This window comes from Stomoxys calcitrans, chromosome 3 (assembly GCF_963082655.1).
Source record: "Stomoxys calcitrans chromosome 3, idStoCalc2.1, whole genome shotgun sequence".
Classification (NCBI taxonomy): Eukaryota; Metazoa; Arthropoda; class Insecta; order Diptera; family Muscidae; genus Stomoxys; species Stomoxys calcitrans.
Genome location: NC_081554.1, coordinates 109,073,840 through 109,095,571, shown reverse-complemented (window position 1 = coordinate 109,095,571; position 21,732 = coordinate 109,073,840). Strand labels below are relative to the sequence as shown.

The window sequence follows — 21,732 nt, the reverse complement described above, 5'->3', positions numbered from 1 at the left end:
AGGTTAGGTTAGGTTGAAAAGAGGGTTCAGATATTAATCCGCCTCATGCCACTATGGGCATACACCTAAGCCACTATGGACATACACCTAAGTCGTTGTGCGCTCTAAAAACTATAAAGTAACCTATAAAAAGAAAATTTTAAGTTAGAAATTCCGTGCTACTTACAATTTCCTTAATTGTTTTCAATACCACTGCTCTAAGTTGGTTTTTGTCTGGTATTGTGTCTCCACCTTAGTGCCAGTATCTGTTAGACGCGACAGACGGGCAATGACAAAGGAAATGCTCCAACGTCTCATAATCTTCCCCGCATGCCCTACACATGCTATCACTTGACGCACCGATTTTACATAAGTGACCTTGTAGGCCTATGTGTCCCGTTATGATACCAATAGCTATACTGACCTCCTTCTTACTTCCTTTCAGTAATTGCATCGTCTTCTCACGATCTGGATCCACCATAGGATTTTCACCGTCCTACCGACCATTTCGCTGTTCCACAATGTTGCATGGGCATTCGTCGCCCACTCCCTTAACTCGGACTGCGTCGTCCCGAGAGGCTTCGGGTTAACCGAGTTTATTGACGGCAGTCCTCTGGCCTTCACCGCCAAATCGTCCGCCCTTTCATTTCCGCCCGGCACCCAAACGATGCGGATTTTGCCATCCTCAGAGAAGGCGTTAATCTCATCTTACACTTCAAGACTGTTCGCGACCTTACCGTCCTGGTTGTTATTGCCCTTATAGCAATTTTGCTGTCGGTAAAGATCTTCACATTCAACGTCCTCGCGATAGCACAACACCACTTCACGCATTCCGTGATCGCCTGGATCTCCGCCTGCAGGACCGTATTATGGTCAGTCTAAAACAGATCTCAGTGCCTGGGTTCTCAATGTAAACCCCCAGGCCCACACTGTCTTCCAGCTTTGATCCATCCGTGTAACATGATCTTCCAGATGGCGTGGTTCTCTCTGTTTCTGAACCTGTTGTATGGTCCTTATGTTGCACTTTTTCTTCATAGCAGTCCACCAAACTACTGAGGCGTAAATAAGTATTGGTCTAATCACGCTCCTGTAGAGCCAGTGGACTATCCTTGGATTCAGGCCCCATTTCGAGCCAACGGCCCGTCTACATAGTGCCCAACATCTGTGAGCCTTCTCAGTACGCTGCTAAATGTGACACTTCCAATTCAGTTTTCTGTCCGAGATCACACCTAAGTATTTGACCTTGACCACACATTTTATCCACCTGTTCCTTAGCATATGTTTTATCCAGTCTCTAAGGACCGGGTCCATCCGGTACAGGTCTAAGGATTGGATCAGTGTGTCGGTCCGCACATTGTTAAAAGCCCCCTCGGTGTCAATGCATACCGCCAGTGTGTACGTTTTGGCATCGAAGGATTCTTCTATTTTATGCACAACCTCGTGCAGGTCAGTCTCCACCGACCTTCCCTTGACATAGGATGCTGTTTGTATTTGAGCAGTTCGCTGGATGTCCTACTCTTTATCATGGTGTCCACAATACGTTCCATGGTTTTGAGTAAAAAGGACGCAAGGCTTATAGGTCTGTAGGCCTTTGGTGTCGTATAATTTTGGCCAGAAGAGGCGCCAGATAGTCTGCCTCTTTCTGTAGTAACGCCGGAAATATTCCATCAGGTCCGGTTGACTTAAATGGTTTGAAGCTCCTCAAGGATTCCTCTGCCATAAATTCCGTTAATATAAACCTTCGATCAACGTCATTATTCCAAGTTTCCGGTGTCTTCGTAAGTGCCTTCGTAACCTGTGGAAAATGGGTTTTCATCAAAAGCCTCAACATGTCCCCCGTTGTCTCTGCTCCTCCTCCCATATCGTCTACTAAAGTTTCAGTTTGGACATGGGTTTTTGAGAGAAACTTTTTATCTTGGCGGCGTCATTAACGCTACCAACCTGTTCGCAGAAAAGCTTTCAGGAGCTGCAGAATTGTACCCAGAATTTGTTCTGAGCTATTCTAAGCTCGCCCTTATATTTTCTTAGCTCAGCCTTATAGATGTCCCAATCGTGTGGTGCTCTTGTGGCTTTTGCTTTGTTGATGAGTTTTCTGCAGTCCTTCCTTTGACCAACCAGCTCTGGGGTCCACCATGGTGGTTGCTGTTTGCCCCTTTGCTTGGCACTAGGACATGCTGACACAAGCGAGTCATTCAGGGGATTCGTGATCCGCTTGATCATTATGTCTATGTCCTCCGCAGTTTCCACTTTCTTTTCTGGTCTAGAAGGGATTGACGGGAAGAATATGTGCCGAAATGTATCTCAATCCGCCTTTATTCTTTGTAGTCGAGGGACCACTTCTGCAGTATTTTCTCCAAGGCTGTGGTCATCCAACACTTCCAAGTCGTATATCCTTGTGCTTTAACTACTGCGACTGTGATGTGTTGGATGACCACAGCTTCTCTGATCATCGTTATTTTGGTTTCACCCACACGCAATGGGTGTTCTATAGTCTCCTCAGCTCGTTATGCTCACAGCTTCGACAAAAGTCGTTACTTGCAACCTTCAGTCTACCATCTTGTTTTCCGATCAGACATTGGCCTGTCATGACAGACACAATGGCTGAAACGCCTATTGTAGGCGACTGCAGGGCGGTAGACCTCTTCAAGTCTATGTTGAGCCACATCATTTTTGAGTGTTCACAGCCCGCACTTTGAGACCATCGTTGGCGTCGGGTAGGTTTGCCAGGTCCCCGAAGCTCCAAGACGGGAAATCCAAAACTGACGGTCGGGATTCTTCGAAAAAAACAACATTTTAGTCGATATTCAGTTTTGATTATAAAGAGAAACACAAATAATTACAAACCAACAAATTGTAGAGCGGTTCATTATTTTTTAGGTATTCTTGGTTTAAACTTGCTTTATGTAACGATGCAGCTTTAAAAATATTTGCCCGATAACAATTAAAATTTTTTTCGACGCTAGGCTCGATGAAAACGATAGGAGAGTGGCCAGTGGTGGTCATAGCTGCCATCCATTACTTGAGATAGAAAATACTGGCCGTTCGTAGACTTAAATTCTTGTACACCATAATTTTGGGAGTGTATGACCTACTCAGTTGGGAAATTTTTCTTGTAAGAAAACACAATGTTCGGAAATTCACCACATACGACCAACTTCACTGTTTTTTTATGAACTCAGAGCAATAGTCAAGGCATAAGGTGGTCATATTGAGCCAAAGTGAATGGCTTTGGATTTGAGGTTTTTTAACATTTGTTTGTTGTTTGACTCAATAAAAAATATTTGCAGACAAAAAAGATGGGTAACCCTTCATTTTATCCACCTTGTATTCTTGCATACTGTGGGTTGGCTAGTGACTCCCCTCCTCAGTTTCCAAAAATGTGTAAAACTCATTACAATTCATATTAAAGTTCTATCTTATCATTAATTAAGCCTATAGCAGATTCTTTGTGTTTAGTATTGGGTCGGCGTTGACAAATTTTTTCACAGCTTGTGACTCTGTAATTGCATTCTTTCTTCTGTCAGTTATCAGCTGTTACTTTAACTTGCTTTAGAAAAAAAGTGTAAAAAAGTATATTTGATTAAAGTTCATTTTAAAAATGCATTTACTTTCTTTTAAAAAATCCGCAATTACTTTTTGGGCAACCCAATATATACATTACTTCAAATACTGAACACTTTTTGCAGTGGTCATTACTTATAGGTATAGAGAATATAAGTTTGCGTTAATGGAGAATCTAGGCGACGTATGAACCACGAGCTGTATGAGATGTATGACGACGATAGCATAGTTACACGCATCAAAATACAACGGCTGCGTTGGCTAGGTCATGTTGTCAGAATGGATGAAGAAGCTCCAGCAAAGAAGTCTTTTAAAGACCAACACGGTGGTACACGCAAACCGGAAAGACCAAAAGCCCGATGGAAAGATCAAGTTGTGGGAGACACCTTGAAACTGTCAGGTGTCAGAGATTTTAGAATGAGCGCAGAAGATCGAGACGCTTGGAACGCTATTCTACGTTCGGCTAGTGGAGCAAATATTCTGTCATAGCCAATTAAAGTAAAGTAAAGTAATAGAGAATATAAAAGATCAAATCGTGATCTACACCTTCCTCAATAGTTGTTGGGTACGTAGAGCACCTTTATCAATCTGACAAAGGTAATGATGAAGATACATGGCGTATCAAAATTGCGATGGACTATGCCAGTAAAAGTACTTTTAAAACACTTACCGAACACTTCCTAAATTCTTTAAAATTTTTTAAACATAAAGTATTGAATTTATATGCTTTCGAGCTGGAATATGTTCGAGAAATAATAAAAAAGATCAGTTTGAATAATATTACCAATATGCTTTAATGTATTTTAAAGAAATATGACCATATTTTGTCGCTTAGCAGAACTTAAGGTATTATTTCACAAACAGATTCAGATGCCAGATTCTTGGAAGTTCTGGTAAAAACGAGCACTGCCTTGTCATATTTTCTTATTATAAGCAGAGTGAGCTTGGCCAGACGAATCTGAATGACTTAACTTGTACAATAACATATTTTTGATTGACCAAGGAAAATACGCAGGATTATGTGTATTTGATATGGGAGTTGAACGATATGCAATCGCATTAATACTGACATTTCATTCGATACAATCCCCACCATCTGGCAAGCCTAGCCTCATGTATGAAAACTACCTCCGCTGATATTGCCTGCTTAGCTCTGAGCTACGGTTGCCTCCAAAGGACTATGTGGAAAAATTGAAGTCTACTTCATTTGATTGTTCTTAAATTAAACTTTGTTTTGACAAAATGTTTCTAAGCTAGCTCTGAGCTACGGTTGCCTCCAACGGACTATGTGGAAAAATTGAAGTCTACTTCATTTGATTGTTGTTCTTAAATTAAACTTTATTTTCACATAATGTTTCTAAGCTAGCTCAAGCCTAGCCAGCATGTTCCCATGCTGTTGGGTTGCTCACCTGTGCGAATATGCAACGTATGTATATTCACACGGCAACGGTGTCCATATGCGCGAATCAGATTACCTAAGCCAGACAATGGTCATGACCAAGGCCAGACAATTGTCTCACACATATACACACTACATCTCCCTTTTCACGAAAAAATGATTACTTGCTAATCATTTTTTTAATATGTAACAAAATTACTTAATAGATAATTATTTCTTATGAAAAATATAAACGTTTTTAGTAGTCTTAAAGTTAAATAATTTTTGTTTTGTACGAATTACAAAATGACTTAATATTTATTTATTACTACAAAAGGAGAGGAAAATATTTAAAATTATGTTATAAGATTAATTTGATTTATATATAAACAAACATTAATAGATTTTAAAATTAATAAGATTCCTTATTATTCATGTATATTTAAAAAAAAGTATATGACAGAAGTGTTTTTATTTTATATTATTTATTAAAATTTATAACAAAATTTATGCATAAAAAAAATTATTTAAAAAAACATTAATTATTAATTCTACAAAATAATTAAACGTTATCTGTTAGTAAGATTAATTTTCTTAAAGTATATTAACAAAATGACATAAAAAATTAATAATAAATGTTAAAATTAACTTAATTAAGGTACATGAATTTGTAAATATTTAAAATAAAAATTACCTAAAAAAAACTGGTAAAAATAAATTCTGAAATGAACTAAATTGAGGGACAGAATTTAAATATACATATATATTTATAAAAAAAAATTACTTAAAAAAAAACTTTTAAAATAAATTGGGGGACAGGCCTGTCTCTAATCTATTTTCTAAATATTTTTAATCTATCGCTATGAACAGTAATAGTCTTTTTGCCTATTATAACGTAATTACCATTTTTCTTCACGTCAATTATGTTATAAGGGTCTAAATATTTACTATCTAATTTGTGACCAGTTTCATTACGAAGAAGCACAGTATCACCTATATTGAAAATTGGTTCGTTTTTTCATTTATCATACCTTTCTTTACGTTCTATTTTTGCCGTTTATAGCAATTGCTTTGCCCTTTTATACGCCATTTCCATTCTGTATCTTACTTCTTTGGAGTAATCCTCAGGATTATACAATAGTTGAATATCCTTAATTTGATTAAATACATGAAACCTGATCGGAACCCTGCCGAATAACAGTTCATAAGGGCAATATCCGTGAGAAACTGAAGGTGTCGTATTGTAGCAATACGTGAAGTATCTTAACCACACATCCCAATCGTTCTTGTCAACGGATATGTAAGACCTTACATATTCGTTGAAAGTCCGATGGCTCCTCTCTACTGTCCCAAGAGTTTGATGATGGTAGGCTGTGGAAGTAATGTTTTTCACTTTCAAATATTTGCACAAGTGTTCAATCAAACTGTTTTTATATTCAGTACCCTTGTCAGTAACTATAGTTCTCATAGGCCCATAAGTCAATATATGAGACTCAAAGATTGCTTTAGCTACAGTTTTGGAGTTTTTGTCCGGTATTGGCAAAGCAACTAAGTATTTTGTGAAATTACATATAAGTGTTGCTGCATACTCATTGCATGTTTCGGACTTCGGGAAGGTTACAATGGTGTCAAAATCAAAGGGCTGTGGTGGCGTATGTGTCAATGTCATCGGAGTTTTGGTATGTCGGGTTACCTTTGAGAGTTGACATTTCTTGCATGCCTTAACATATCTGGTAATATCCCGAACCATACCTTTCCAATAATAGTGTCTTTTAATCTTCCCGTAAGTACGTGTCATACCAGCATGACCTCCTTCAGCGGCATCATCATGGTATCTTGTCAAAATAGTATTTTTATATTTATATTTGTTTTTTTTTCTTTCTCATTATTTACGTTTATAACGGTCACCATAGGTAGTAGCGCTACTTTTACCCTATTTAATATCATTTTGCCCGTTTATTGAATAAATCAAGTGGAACAAATTTAAATATTTGTTCGCTTGGTGCCATCCGAAGTTGGGAGATTTTCAGTGCGCCAGCTTCTCTATTAAGCCTGTGAAAAAATTGATCTAAATCAAAATTCTCATTAGCACACAAATCCACAACATGAATTCGTTTTAAAATCACTTTGCTATGTTTTAAGCAACACTGGTTTAAATACTTTACTTTAATTTTACTTTACTTTAATTTTACGAATTTTTTAACATCATTAAAATTAATGACGTCATAAACGTTGGGCTCTTCGATTGAAATATTTCCACGAGTATCGTCATAAACGTAATTTGGACTATTTCGACGAGTTTCAGATCTTGTCACGATTTTATATACTCCTGTATACTGTCTGTTCATATTGCTCTTTTAGCTCGTTAAGAGTGACGCGGGAAAGAGCATCCGCTACAACATTTTGTTTACCCCTGAGAAATTTCACGGTAAAATCATATTCCTCCAAATCCAATCTTATTCTCGTCAAATTGGAACTTGGATTTTTGAGCGAGAATAAATATGATAAGGGCTTGTGATCCGTTTTCACTAAAAAATGTGTTCCGTAAATGTACGGCCGGAAATATTGTAATGCCCAATGAAAAAAATGCTTTTGCTGCTATTTTGTGGGAGGAGGTAAGATTATCGTAGTACCCTTTTAAAAATGTCCGAATTTGTTCCAGGGCTTCAAATAATATTTTAAGGTGTCTCATTTCCTAACGGTCTGTCTACTTTCAGACTTTTGTATGACCTATCAAAGTTCTGCTCTTTGATTATTCTGGCTACTCCGATTATGTCGATCCAGTCCATGTGAGTTCTAAATTTTAAAGGTTTTCATTTATTTTGTGTGCTGGTATGGATGGTCAAGATTTTTTTTAAAGTTATTTTTAAACTGAACTTTATTCTCCTATATTGATTCCTATACCTTTTTAAGATCGTTTGCAACAGATGCGTCCCTTATATAATTCTTCCGTAGAGCCCTCTTATGCAGTTGGTAAAGTGTTACCAATAGCTGGGCTGTCAATAAACCAATTATGATTAAGAAGTAGTTGGTAGGACTTTCTACCTTTACCACAATGTCGTTAATAACATTGGCATTAGGATCCTCTATCTTTGATTCCGTACCACCCATGATTACTATACTCTTAAATGCTTACGCCGATTAAAGTCTAAATATGTTGAACGAATCACTTGTGTAGCGTCAACAACCAAAGGCGGTAAGAAGAGGCTTAATAAACTGTGTCCACAAATACATAAAATGAAACCTGGTCTTTTCTTATTTTGTTCTATTTCCAAACTGATATACGGCTTTTTTTACACTTCTGGGAGCTCTATATTAATTGCCTTACAGTCCACCTACAGAAGTTTATTCTCGGAGTTGTACATAATATAAATTAAAATTTGTACTTTTTTTTTGAGACAAAAATAGTCTTTCTCCCTAAAAAAAATCTATATATATATATGTATATTTGATATATGGATTTTACTTAACGCTTGATTTAGTTTATTGTTGTTGTTGTCCATGCTGTGTTTCATTTTATAATTGCTGCTTGATTTTGCTTAAGAACATCCTTTTTTATTGTGCTTCAGTTATCATCTTTTTTTTTGGTTTGCTGTTGTGTTTTGATGTTTTCTTCTTGTTTAATTTTTTTTTGCTTTTTTTCAGTTTTTTTGTTATGGAGTTTTTTTATTTCATTCATGTTTATTTTCTACTATAATATGCAGCTTTATTTTTTAATTTTTTTTATTTCGTATTATATAGGGTTGCCCAAAAAGTAGTTGCGGATTTTTCATATAGTCGGCGTTGACAAATGTTTTCACAGCTTGTGACTCTGTAATTGCATTCTTTCTTCTGTCAGCTGTTACTTTTAGCTTGCTTTAGAAAAAAAGTGTAAAAAAGTATATTTGATTAAAGTTCATTCTAAGTTTTATTAAAAATGCATTTACTTTCTTTTAAAAAATCCGCAATTACTTTTTGGGCAACCCAATACAATCGTTCTTCAAAATACATGTCATAATTTGTAATATGCAGCTTTATTTTTGAACTGTGTTGTTTTTTATTTATTTGGGGTGTGTATTAAGAATCACTGCCGCCGACCGACCAATTTTTATTGTCACATCCTGTCACGGTCGCCATGAGGAAAAATTTAAGTCTATTTCATTTGATTGTTGTTCTTAAATTAAACTTTATTTTGACAAAATGTTTCTAAGCTAGCTTAAGCCTAGTCAGCATGTTCCCATGATGTTGGGTTGCTCACCTGTGTGAATATGCAACGTATGTATATTCCCACGCAACGCGGATGGGTGTCCATATGCGCGAATCAGATTACCTAAGCCAGACAATGGTCATGACCAGACAATTGTCTCACACATATACACACTACAGCTAGTTTTTCTAATAAACAAATTTACATCCATATTTTTGTACTACATTTACGGTACGTTTATGAGTGATTAACTAGACCTTAAATTAACCAAAATAATTAGTGTGCAATACAACATCTCGAAATACTCTATAGACATACAATAAATAGCATATAAATACCTTGACTAATTCCATTGGCTTCTCTGAGGGTGCTTTTCTTTCTAGATTTGGTGATTTGGGCAATGCGAAAGAACTGTTTAATATGTGTAAAAGTTGAGACGCTTCCTTGCATTCATTTCGCTTGGCTAAAATAAAAAGTAAATGATAAAATTTAAAAAACGGCATTTAAATAAAAAATTAGGTTATATATGGTGTAAGATAATCCTAAATTCTACCTGATAAATCTTTTTGGATCATTTGGATATTAAGACACCTGAGAGCTCCACAAATTAAATGGGAGTATTCATTTCATTCTTTTTAACACATTTAGGGAGGGTTTCTCGCAGAAAAATAAAGTTCTTGTTAGCTAACCGGAAATTTAATTTATCGTGGGGATAAACCTCCTGTTACCAACTTTGGTTTTCTCGAATACTTTTATGATAATTTAGAAGATATGGCAACATTACGCAGCAATCAGCAATTAGAGTGTTCGCGTACATAAAAATTGTAACAAACTTTTACGGAAAGTCGTTCGTTTTTTTAGTGAATGAATGTGTTGTGAGAGCGAAAAAGATTTGGAGAGTTTTGTAAATGAAATGAAATTTAATTGAATGTGTTTCGAATTCCAATTAACTTTTTATTTCCCTTACAAAACTAAAGCTGCATGAAATTTTGTGAATACCGGTAAGTTTTTTACATATAAAACAGAGGACGCGGATAAAATAAACATTTCAAACAAATTTTTTTTAATTGAGATTCCATTGCAGGATATTGTCCGGCTTTAGACCATTGTTTAATGCTTTCTACTCAAAGAATAGTATAGCAAAAATCATTTAAGTCATCAAAAGTTATTTGCTTTAATGATGGCAATCAAATGTTTTACGCGTCATGAAGTTTATCTCCACGAATTTCAATGATATTCAGTGTACGCCGTTACTTAGTTATGAAAAGATAGCAACTGTTTTAAAGTGCTGCACTCTCCACCGTAGACTTGACACGGTGTAAGAAAGGCAACATTTTTATAAGGGAGTGAAGATAAAGTCCCGACTTAAAGTTTTGTTTTTATCTTGGCTAAATGGCCTTACAGCAAGTTAAAGCCTCGTATACTCGTAGCCGTTAAAAAAAACATTTACTTTGAAGATAGAGTCCTCGCATGAGTTCTTGTTAAAAACTGTTTTAAAAATAATTTTTAAAAACAGTTTAGCGAGCGGATTTTCCAACATGTGTGGAACTCTGTACAGGGTCCACCCATACAAATGATGGCTGCGAGTATAGAGTGGACATTCTTACGCTACGTTTTGCGTCGGCGGAATGTATTGATACCGTCAAACAGCTCGTCGTAGGTATCCACGCTCCTTTGGATGGCACAAAGTTGGACCTGGTGAGAAAGATGGACATCCCCCAGCCTACAAAGGCGGTCTTTATCATCTTTATCAAGGGATGGGGCAGTAAATTTGCGACGGAACGCATATTAGGATTCTTTGACAAGCAAAACTAACGTTTGGTCCCAAAGAAGTGGGAGATCTTTTACAGGGAGGAGAAAGAGGAAGGAACACTCATTGTGGTTGGCATTGATCAAGTCTCCGTGACTACGGGAGCAAGGCTGTCTTCTTCATGATTGGGAAGTCTAGGATAGGCAGTAATGCTCATGTTGAAACATTAGGCCGTGCAGTGGCAGGTGAAAGAATACCGTCCAACAATCAGGGGGCTGACGACGAGACAATCACCGTCTCTCTCAATGTTGGAAAGACTAGGATAAGCAAAGATAAAACAACAGGACATGACGACAGGTCCATCACCGACTTCAAGATTCGAAAGACTACGATAGGTAAAGAATCGAATATTAAAACAGCGCAGCGACAGGAGTCTCAATGCAGAATAACGAAAAGGGAGCCCATTTACTCAAGATTTGGAAGACTAAGATTGGCAAAGATCCTGGTATTGAAACATCAGGCTGTATAGGGTTTGGAAACTCAAAACAGCCTAACGAACAGGGACCCGACGATAGAACCATTATCGACTTTATAAAGATTGGGAAAACTAGGATATGCAAAGAACTTAATGCGATGACATCAGGCAGTGCAGTGACAGGAAAGTCAATGCAGTTTAAAGAACAGGGAGCAGACGATGAGATCATCACCCCACCTCTACCGGAGCGAGACTGTTACGCTCTGAGGCTCTGGACGACCCGGAACAAAGATTCCGGACTGAACCATATGAACTACCAATTATTCTATGCTTACACTGGTACTCGGTCAAGGACCTGCGTTATTTGTCATAAAAATTTAAATTAAATATTTTCCCCAGAGTTCTTGAACACTAACGACCTAATAAAACTTAACAAAGGTAACACCGCTACCTCTGTAATAGGATTAGGGAGAAGGTTTTAGATGTGACGATATGTTCGGAAAATCTCATCGATGAGGTTCAGGATTGGAATGTCTCCTTCGCTCCATTAGGTTAGGAATGTTTACGGAATAAGTTGAAAACCAACTGGACAAAATTCGGAAGATTACACATAAGAAGAATTAGGCAAAATAATGTAGATTGTTCAAGCATAGAATACATTGCCGAAATGACAACAGGATTACGACTGCACTGGTGGGGTCTTTCGAAGATAGTTGTCCTCTTCGGGAAAGGAAATCAGCCCAAGAAAAACCCTGGATGCCCGGGCAGATTCGCAATATTTTTTTAAAAGACCACGTCGTAAAAAAGCTGAACTATATTCGGATGTGAATTACACATGGTTCAAGAAAAAAAAATAAATTAAATTCGACGGTAAGATCACGAACAGTGTTGGAGTGTAAGGAGATTAACGCCTTCTCTGAGGATGGCACGATCCGCATCGTTCGGGTACCGGGCCATAGCGGAGTAACTGGGAATGAAAGGGCAGACAATTTTTTGGCAGTGAAGGCTAGAGAGCAGTCTGAGTTAAGGGCGTGGGCGACGAATGCACATGCCTATGGAACATCGAAACGGTCGGTAGGGTGGCTAAAATCTTATGGGAAGATCCAGATCGTGAGAGGACGAGGCTATTAGTGAAAGGAAGCAAGAAGGAGGTCAGTATAGCTATTGGTATCATAACGGGACACATAGGACTACGAGCTCACTTATGTAAAATCGGTGCGGCAAGTGATAGCATGTGTAGGGCATGCGGGGAAGATGATGAGACGTTGGAGCATTTCCTATGTGATTGCCCGGCTTTCGCGTCTAACAGATACCGCCACTTAGGTGGGGACACAATACCAGACATGAACCAACTTAAGAGCGTGGCATGGAAAACAATTAAGGATATTGTAAGTAGCAGGGAATTCCTAACTTAAAATTTTTTGAGGTCACTTTTTTAGTATTTAGGGCGCGCAACAAGCCGATTACTGGCTTCGGTGTATGTCCAAAGTGACATGGGGCGGATTAATATCTGCACCCTCTTTTCAACCTAACCCAACCTAAAAACAGTAAGGAAAGACAAAAGTCGGCCGGTGCCAACTTTATAATACCCTACACCTACCCTATATCTAATTCCGGACCATTATTAAACAACCGTATCGAATTGCAGGTAAATATGCTCAAACTGTAATAAATACGGTTGCCAAATGACAACATTATTGCAAATTACATAAAATCTGACGAACATATATAGGGGAGCTACATCTAAATCTGAACCGATTTTGGAAAGATTGGTCAATAAATGTGCTTGCAGTAGCTCTTGAAGTAAATATCGGGCGATAAACATATATTACAACTATATATATAACTGAACCGATTTCAATAAAATTCACCAGTAAAATTAGGAGTCATAAGAAAATCCTGCTAAATTTGGAGAGAATCGATTAACAAATGAGCACTTTATTGCAATATATCTCAAAATCGGACGAACATATATATGGGAGCTTTATTCGACTAACTGATTTCGACTAAACTTTATAGATATTGTGGTAGTTGTCGAGGAAGGTTAGGTTAGGTAAGGTTAAAGTGGCAGTCTACCATCGGACTCACTTAGACGTTTTCGTCCCTTGTGATACCACAGGAACAGTAGAAGGAAGATGCCTTCTAGTTCCTGCCGTTGAACCATCCAGATCGCTTTAAAACGCCCAATAACTTTCGAATGTTCCGCTAAATCAGAGAGGTTCTCAAAGAAATGAGAACCTAAAGTAGAACTCTTTCTAACTGCTAGTGCGGGACACACACACAGAAGGTGTTCCATAGTCTCTTCTTCCTCGATGTCCCTACAACTTCTGCAAAAGTCGTTGCTGGTAACCTTCAGTCTTTCAGCATGTTTTCCGATTAGACAGTGACCTGTCATGGCGGACACAATGTCTGAGACGTCTGTTCTAGCCAGTGACAGCAAAGCAGTAGACCTCTTCAAGTCTAGATTAGGCCACATAGTCTTGAAATGCTCAAAGTCCCCTCTTTGTGACCATCTATCATTCGTTGCCCTTCGGGCCTGGTCCTGAAAACTTAGCTTACATGTCGCTAGAGGCATACCCACAGATTCCAATGTCCCTGGAATGTGTAAGGTAGTTCCTAATCTCGCAAGATCGTCTGTTTTAGAATTCCCTTGGATATCACTGTAGCCCGGCACCCAGAACAGGTGAACTTTGACTGTTCAGCCATGACGTTGAGAGATCTGCGACAGTCGAGAGCGATTTTTGAGTTTAGAAATACGTTCTCCAGGGATTTAATGGCTGCCTGGCTGTCTGAGAAGATATTTATGCCAATCGTCGTAACGACATTATATCTTACCATTTCACCAGTTCCTTGATTGCAAGGATCTCTGCTTGATACACACTGCAGTGGTCGGGTAGCTACTTCGATATGACAAGTTCTAGATCTTTAGAGTACACCCCAAAGCCCACCTGGTCGTTTAGTTCGGAACCGTCCGTATAGAAGTCTATGTAACTTCTGTTACCAAGGATATCGTAGTTCCAATCGGTTCTATCAGGAATAGTGGTACAGTAATTTTTATTAAAAAGCGTCTCAGGGTGTAATCCACCCTGTCTGGAACATCGGATATTGTATCAAGGATAACACAGTGTCCGTAGCCGCCACATGCTCAATGAGAAAGCTCCCTTAACCTCATAGCAGTGGTCGCTGCAAATTGGGTAGCCACAATGTCCAGAGGCATAAGATGTAGCATTAAATTCAGGACATCGGATGAACGCGTCCTCAGTGCGGCCGTGATGCACAAACAAGCAATCCTTTGGATCCGGTTAAGTATTGAGCAGTAGGTGGACTTTTGAAGCGCTGTCCACCAGACCACAACACCATATATTTAGCATTATTGGTTCGACAACTGCAGTATATACACAATGCATAACATACGGCCTAAACCCCCAACTTTTGCCAATGGCTCTCTAACAGGTTTATAGGGCAAGAGTGGCCTTTCTTGCCTTTTCCAAAATGTTGGATTTGAAGTTCAATTTTCTGTCCAGCGAAACACCCAGGTATTTTGCGCTTTCTGTAAATGGAACATTCTCTTCTCCCAAGGAGACCGGTTCCACTGTAGGCAATCTGTTTCTCCTGCTGAAAAAACTACTTCTGTCTTATACGGATTTATACCTAGACCACTTTCGGTAACCCACTTTGCTGTTACACGTAGAGCTTCATGAAGTATAATTCTTAGAGAGCTGGGAAACTTTCCCCTAACCGCAATTGCCACGTCATCAGCATACGCAACCACTTTAACGCGTTTTCTTCCAGAGACAATAATATATTGTAAATGGCTATATTCCACAGTAGGGAGACAGTAGGTTAGGTTAGGTTGAAAAGAGGGTGCAGATATTAATCCGCCTCATGACACTATGGACATACACCTAATGTGTTGTGCGCTCTAAAAACTATTAAGTAACCTATAAAAAGAAAATTTTAAGTTAGAAATTCCGTGCTACTTACAAATGCCTTAATTGTTTTCAATACCACTGCCCTAAGTTGATTCATGTCTGGTATTGTGTCTCCGCCTAAGTGTCAGTATCTGTTAGACGCGAAAGCCGAGCAATGACAAAGGAAATGCTCCAACGTCTCATAATCTTCCCCGCATGCCCTACACATGCTATTACTTGCCGCACCGATTTTACATAAGTGAGCTCGTGGTCCTATGTGTCCCGTTATGATACCAATAGCTATACTGACCTCCTTATTGCTTCCTTTCAGTAATTGCATCGTCTTCTCACGATCTGGATCCCCTCATAGGATTTTCACCGTCCTACCGACCGTTTCGCTGTTCCACAATGTTGCATTGGCATTCGTCGCCCACTCCCTTAACTCGGACTGCGTCTTCCCGAGAGGCTTCGGGTTTACCAAGTTTATCGACGGCAGTCCTCTGGCCTTCACCGCCAAATTGTCTGCCCTTTCATTTTCCCTTACTATATTATGGCCCGGCACCCAAACGATGCGGATTTTGCCTTCCTCAGAGAAGGCGTTATTCTCCTTCTTACACTGCAAGACTGTGTGACCTTACCGTCTTGGTTGTTATTGCCCTTATGGCAATCTTACTGTCGGTAAAGATGTTCATACTCGACGTCCTCGCGATAGCACAACACCACTTCACGCATTCCGTGATCGCACGGATCTCCGCCTGCAGAATCGTATTATGGTCAGGCAGTCTAAAACAGATCTCAGTCTCTGGGTTCTCAATGTATACCCCAGGCCCACTCTGTCCTCTAGCTTTGATCCACCGTGTAACATGATCTTCCAGATGGAAATACTAGGGTTCCGTCAATCCAAGACTGTGCCGATGGCAGCAGTGCCTCGCACTCGACCTCAAGGTTCATCTCAGGTATCCGATCAGAAAGCTCATGCCTTCCTTCCAGGTTTCCTGTCACCGCCTCGATTATACCACGATGGTATGAGCTGCTCCCATTCTCAATCCATTCTCCCATCGCCTTCAGTCTCATAGCCGCAGTGGCTGCCTCACACTTAATCTGTAAGCCAATGGGTCGGATATCTAGAATAGTCTCCCGTGCCCTAGTGGGCGTCATCCTCATCGCTCCGCCTATGCCAAGGCAATATGTTCTCTGAAACTGTTGTATGGTCCTTATGTTGAACTTTTACTTCATAGCAGTCCACCAAACTACTGAGGCGCAAGTAAGTATTTCTAATCACGCTCTTGTGGAGCCAGTGGACTATCCTCGAATTCACGCCCCATTTCTAGCCAACGGCCCGTCTACATAGTGCCCAACATCTGTGAGCCTTCTCAGTACGCTGCTAAATGTGACACTTCCAATTCAGTTTCCTGTCCGAGATCACACCTAAGTATTTGACCTTGACCACACATTTTATCCACCTGTTCCTTAGCATATGGTTTATCCAGTCTCTAAGGACCGGGTCCACCCGGTACTGGTCTAAGGGTTGGATCAATGTGTCAGTCCGCACATTGTTAAAAGCCCCCTCGGTGTCGATGCATACCGCCAGTGTGTACGTTTTGGCATCGAAGGATTCTTCTATTTTATGCACAACCTCGTGCAGGTCAGTCTCCACCGACCTTCCCTTGACATAGGATGCTGTTTGTATTTGAGCAGTTCGCTGGATGTAAAAAGGACATGGACAAAGAGAAACTTTTTTATCTTGGCGGCGTCATTAACGCTATCGACCCGTTCGCAGAAAATCTTCCAGGAGCTGCAGAAGAGTTTTCTGCAGTCCTTCCTTTGACCAACCAGCTCTGGGGTCCACCATGGCGGTCGCTGTTTCCCCTTGGCTTGGCACTAGGGCATGCTGACACAAGCTCGTCATTCAGGGCCTTCGTGATCCGCTTGACCACTATGTCTATATCCTCCGTAGTTTCCACTTCCTTTTCTAGTCTTGAAAGTATAGTGGTGCAGAATTTGTGCCGAAATTTATCCCAATCCGCCTTTCTTCTGTTAAGCCGAGGGACCACTACTTCAGTATTTTCTCCAAAGCTAAAACTAATATTACGATGATCAGTGAAGCTGTGGGCATCCAACACTTCGCAGTCGCATATTCTTCCACTTATATCTTCCGATACAAAGGTAATATCTTGTACCTCCTGCCTGTTCCTGATAATAAAGGTAGGTTTATCCCCTTTATTACAAATTGCCAGATTGCAACTTGTAATATATTCAATACGCAGCTCACCCCTTTCGTTGACATCCGAACTTCCCCATACTGGTGATGTGCATTAGCATCACTTCTTAAAATGAGGCTTTTCTTCTTCATCACTTCTTAAAATGAGGCTGCTTTGAAGACGGAATCTCTGTGTCATATATATGGAAGCCAGCCAGTAATGAGAGTTGGTTATTTCAAGGCAGGCTACTACTAAACCTTCAGTGCTAAGCGACAGAAGAAGAAAAACATTAAGACTACCCTTGCAATAATACAGGCTCTGTGTCTCCCATTCCCCGTACCCTTGAGGAAAGAGTTGTCGGGAAAGAAAATGTTGCCAAGATTGGTCAATAAAATAAAATATATATGTGAGAGCTATATATAAATCTCAACCGATTTTTAATAAATTTTCCAGTCGAGAGTCAAAAGAAAGTTCTTCCTGCCAAATTTTGAGAGAATCAGTTAACAAATCAGCACTTTATTGCAATATATCTCAAAATCGAACGAACATAGATATGGGGGCTATATCTAAATCTGAACCGATTTTTTCCAATTTCAATTAGTTTTGTGTCTAGGCCGAAAAAATGCCTGTACTAAATTTGAAGACGATTGGATGAAAATTGGTGCTTGTCGTTTGTACACAATTAACATGGACAGTCAGACCGACATAGCTAAATCGAATTAGAAAGTGAATCTGAGTCGGTCGGTATACTTATCAATGGGTCTATCTCTCTTCCTTCTGGGTATTACAAACAAATTCATTAAGTTGTAATACCCCATACCACAGTTGTGGTGTATATAATCACCATTGGGTTTTAAATCAAAATGTGGTGGAATGGTTCGCTAGACAACAGTCTCTGGGCTACGACATTCTTCATCAGCAGCGGATTTCGACAAATTATACATTCAATTATCAATTCTTAAAAGCTGGAGTAAAATGCGAAATTTTCCCTAAGAATCAGAAATCAGCTGACGGCAATAAAACACTTTTGAAAACATTTTGGTTGTTATGCATCTCTGCAATCCGCAAAGAAAATGCATTTCATTGCTGTCATTGCATAAGTAAAAACAACCACCGCCGTGCGCTGCGCTTAACATACCCATCAAAAAATTGGTAGGTACATCCCATTATTTTTAGCATATAAAATAATGGATAACACATTATCCTTAGATGTGCTAGCTGCTAAAATATACCGAGTTATCTACAGGAATATCATATGTGTTACCGGTAGTACAAATGTCGTTACATATCAAATTCGATGAAGCTCAAGAATAAGCTCTTATTTGTAATAATAGAAAAAAGCCTTATTATAACCTTGGTAAAGATACAAATGCCATTAAGAAGCTGCGGGCAAAATGATCTCATACCCATGACTGCTGTCCGTTACAAGGCTAAGCTCAATGATAAGCGACCTCCATTTTATTGGCGAGTCCGAATGGCTTGCCGCAAAGCCACACCACTTAGTAGCACTAGGAGGGAAATACTGTGTCGTTATTAATATTTTTAATTTTTTCTACCTCCTCACAAATTTGTTGATTGTTCCGCATGATGTGGGCGTAATTTTAATGAAATAAATAATTTTAAATAATTTTGCTGGTCCTAGATAAGAACTCTGGCGCTTTGTACTATAAATCTTCTGATGCAAACTCTGTGCCACAAAACTACCAAAATCACTCGTGTTAGAATATTGTTAATAAATATAATATGTCAAACAAACACAAAAGCATGGCCATCTTTGATTAAATAGAATTAATGTTTGCTTTTGTGTTGTAAACTAATATTGAAAGTAGAAAATAGTGTCTTATTCAAACAATAGTAATGTGTTATTAGATTACCTTTCTGGTTATTTGACAATGAGAGTTTTTGCTGGGATAGCTCTTTGCCTATGTGCGTTCGAGATCGATTGTTTTTGGTTGGCAGTTATCGCAGGGATAACTACCAAACCAATTGTTGCCAAACTTATTTATTAGTTGGCAACCGTGGGTGATTTTATATTACTATTAATAAAATCACTATTTGGTTTTAAATCAATATGTTTTAAAAAAGTAGTCGAATGGTTTGCTGGATTACTCACCAAATTTTCCAAAATTGTGCACAACGCTTTGTTCTACATCTACCACAATATCTAAGAAAATTGGCCGAATTCGGTTCAGATTTAGAAAAAGCGCCTATATATATATGTTCATCCGATGTGGACTTATATTGGAATCATGTGGCCATCTATTAACCGATTTACTGGATATTTGGCAGGAAATTGTTTCTTATCGCTCTTGACGTTCCTGGCGAATTTCATAGAAATCGGTTCATATATAGATATAGCTCCCGTATATATATTTCGCCCGATTTTCACTTCTAGAGTCGTTTAGGGGTGTTGGTTTAAACAATGATTTATCTTTCTCATACTCCAATCTTAACAACGGCATAAAGTTTTCTGTCCCAGTTGCTGTGACAGGACAGAATGTTGGCCAACCCTGTTTTACTAAGGATTAACGAAGTTTGAGCAATAAAAGAAATAATATGTTCAGAAGAAAATTTCAATTAAGTGTCTCATATATTGATTAAGTCAGTTATTCAGTTTATTAAAATAGGTTCTAACAACTCAATAATTGTGCTATGAGAAGTGTTTGGGCAACATGAGGAACAAGTTGAACGCTAATTCTAAGAGTCTTTATGCGTTTGTTTATTCTTAAAAAAGAATTAGAAGTTTCCCTAGTTATTTGAGGGAACGGAGTCCAATGACTATAGTGACATATCAAACTTTTTTGCACGCTTTTTTTCAAGTGTCATACACTGATGAGAAGTTTGCGCCTGTTCCTTAGTGCAATGTTCATGGGTAAAATTTGCATACACTGATGACTTTTTTTGTAATGCTCCTTATCCATATACTTATTCTATACTATTTGTTTATCTGAATCTGAGGTTTTTAATGCCATTGATTAGCTGTCTACAAACTACTGCCCTGGTGCTGTTCCTTCCTTCATTCTTAAAGAGTGTGTTGTGCACCCCTTTCACTTTCACTTTCTTGTTTAACTTGTCACTTAGGTCTAGATGTTTTCCAGACCTATGGAAGGAGAGTTGCGTTATTCCTCTTCACAAGAAGGGCAGCAGATCGGTTATAAAGAATTATAGGGGTATTGCAAAGTTGAGTGTAATCCTCAAAATCTTTGAGTTATTGATTTCAGAGAGATTTGCTCCTGCTCGGGGAAATTTTGTACCTGCCTCCCAACATGAATTTATGAAGGGATTTGTTGGTCGTTGTGAGCAATGGGCTTCAAATTGATGTTATTCACACTGTCTTCAGTAAAGCGTATGAAACAGTGAATCACGGTCTTCCCTTGAATAAGCTAAACGCTGGAATTTCCTCCAACATTGATAGGCTGGTTTAACTCCTATTTATGTGGCAAAACGCTAAAGGTTCTCTTCAATGGCGTCTACCAAAATCCGGGTGACATCTAGTACCCCTCAGGGCAGCCATCTTGTTCCCGTTCTGTTTAATTTATACTTAAATCATTTTCCTTCTGTTATATCGTAATCTTATATGGTACTTACTGATGACGTGAAGCTATTCTTATCTCTTGATTGTATTAATATATCTCAACTCCTGCAGAATGATCTTAATAGATTGGTTGATTGGTGTTTTGTCAATGGCATGACCCTTAACATCGGAAAACGTAAGAAAATTACGTTCTCGCGTGGGTGTTTTCATTCATCTTCGTATAAAGTTGGAGATTGTGAATTGGAAAATGTAAATTTTTATGATTTAGGTGTTTTACTTGATTGTAGGCTTGATTTCGGTTCTCATATTGACGAATATGTGAATAAGGCTAGAGGTTAATTGCGTTTTATAAAAAGGTGGTCTAAGGAATTTATCGATCCGTATTTGACAAATCACTTGATAAGTTAGACCCGTTTTGGAATATGCATCTGCTGTTTGTTATCGACATCACGTTTATAGAATTGAATTAGTTGCAGACACAATTCTTAATATATGCGCTTGGAGGTTTCGGATGGAGTAGCCTATATGATTTACCTCCATACATTGATCGCCCTCAACGAATTGATCTTCCCACGCTTGAGCATACACGTTTTATGTTAAGCTCGGTTTTTATATTAAGCTTATTTATGTAGAAATTTATCCATACTATTTAATTACAGAATTATGTTTCAATGTTTCTACACGCAGCCCTTGAAATTATGTACAATTAAACGGAGGATAGAGCTTTAATCCCTATGGAGCAAACGAAAAGTAGTC

At 38.7% G+C, this 21,732-nt stretch overlaps 1 protein-coding gene and 1 long non-coding RNA gene across 5 annotated transcripts in view; both read right to left on the bottom strand.

Moving 5' to 3' along the window:
* LOC106090358 (uncharacterized) overlaps positions 1-21,732 on the bottom strand; it is a 194,461-nt gene that overhangs the window by 50,953 nt on the left and 121,776 nt on the right. For all 4 annotated transcript variants that reach the window (XR_009397502.1, XR_009397503.1, XM_059364290.1 and 1 more), the window contains exon 4: positions 9,443-9,567. Coding sequence is in view for 2 of the 4 variants with exons in the window: in XM_059364290.1 (XP_059220273.1) it covers positions 9,443-9,567 (125 nt within the window). In the remaining 2 variants the exon portion in view is untranslated. The remainder of the gene's footprint in view (positions 1-9,442; positions 9,568-21,732) is intronic.
* Positions 18,735-19,144, bottom strand: LOC106090360 (uncharacterized). The gene is made up of 2 exons (XR_001221816.1): positions 19,006-19,144; positions 18,735-18,949 (listed from the first exon to the last, which is right to left on the bottom strand). It is a non-coding gene; the product is annotated as an uncharacterized LOC106090360 (long non-coding RNA).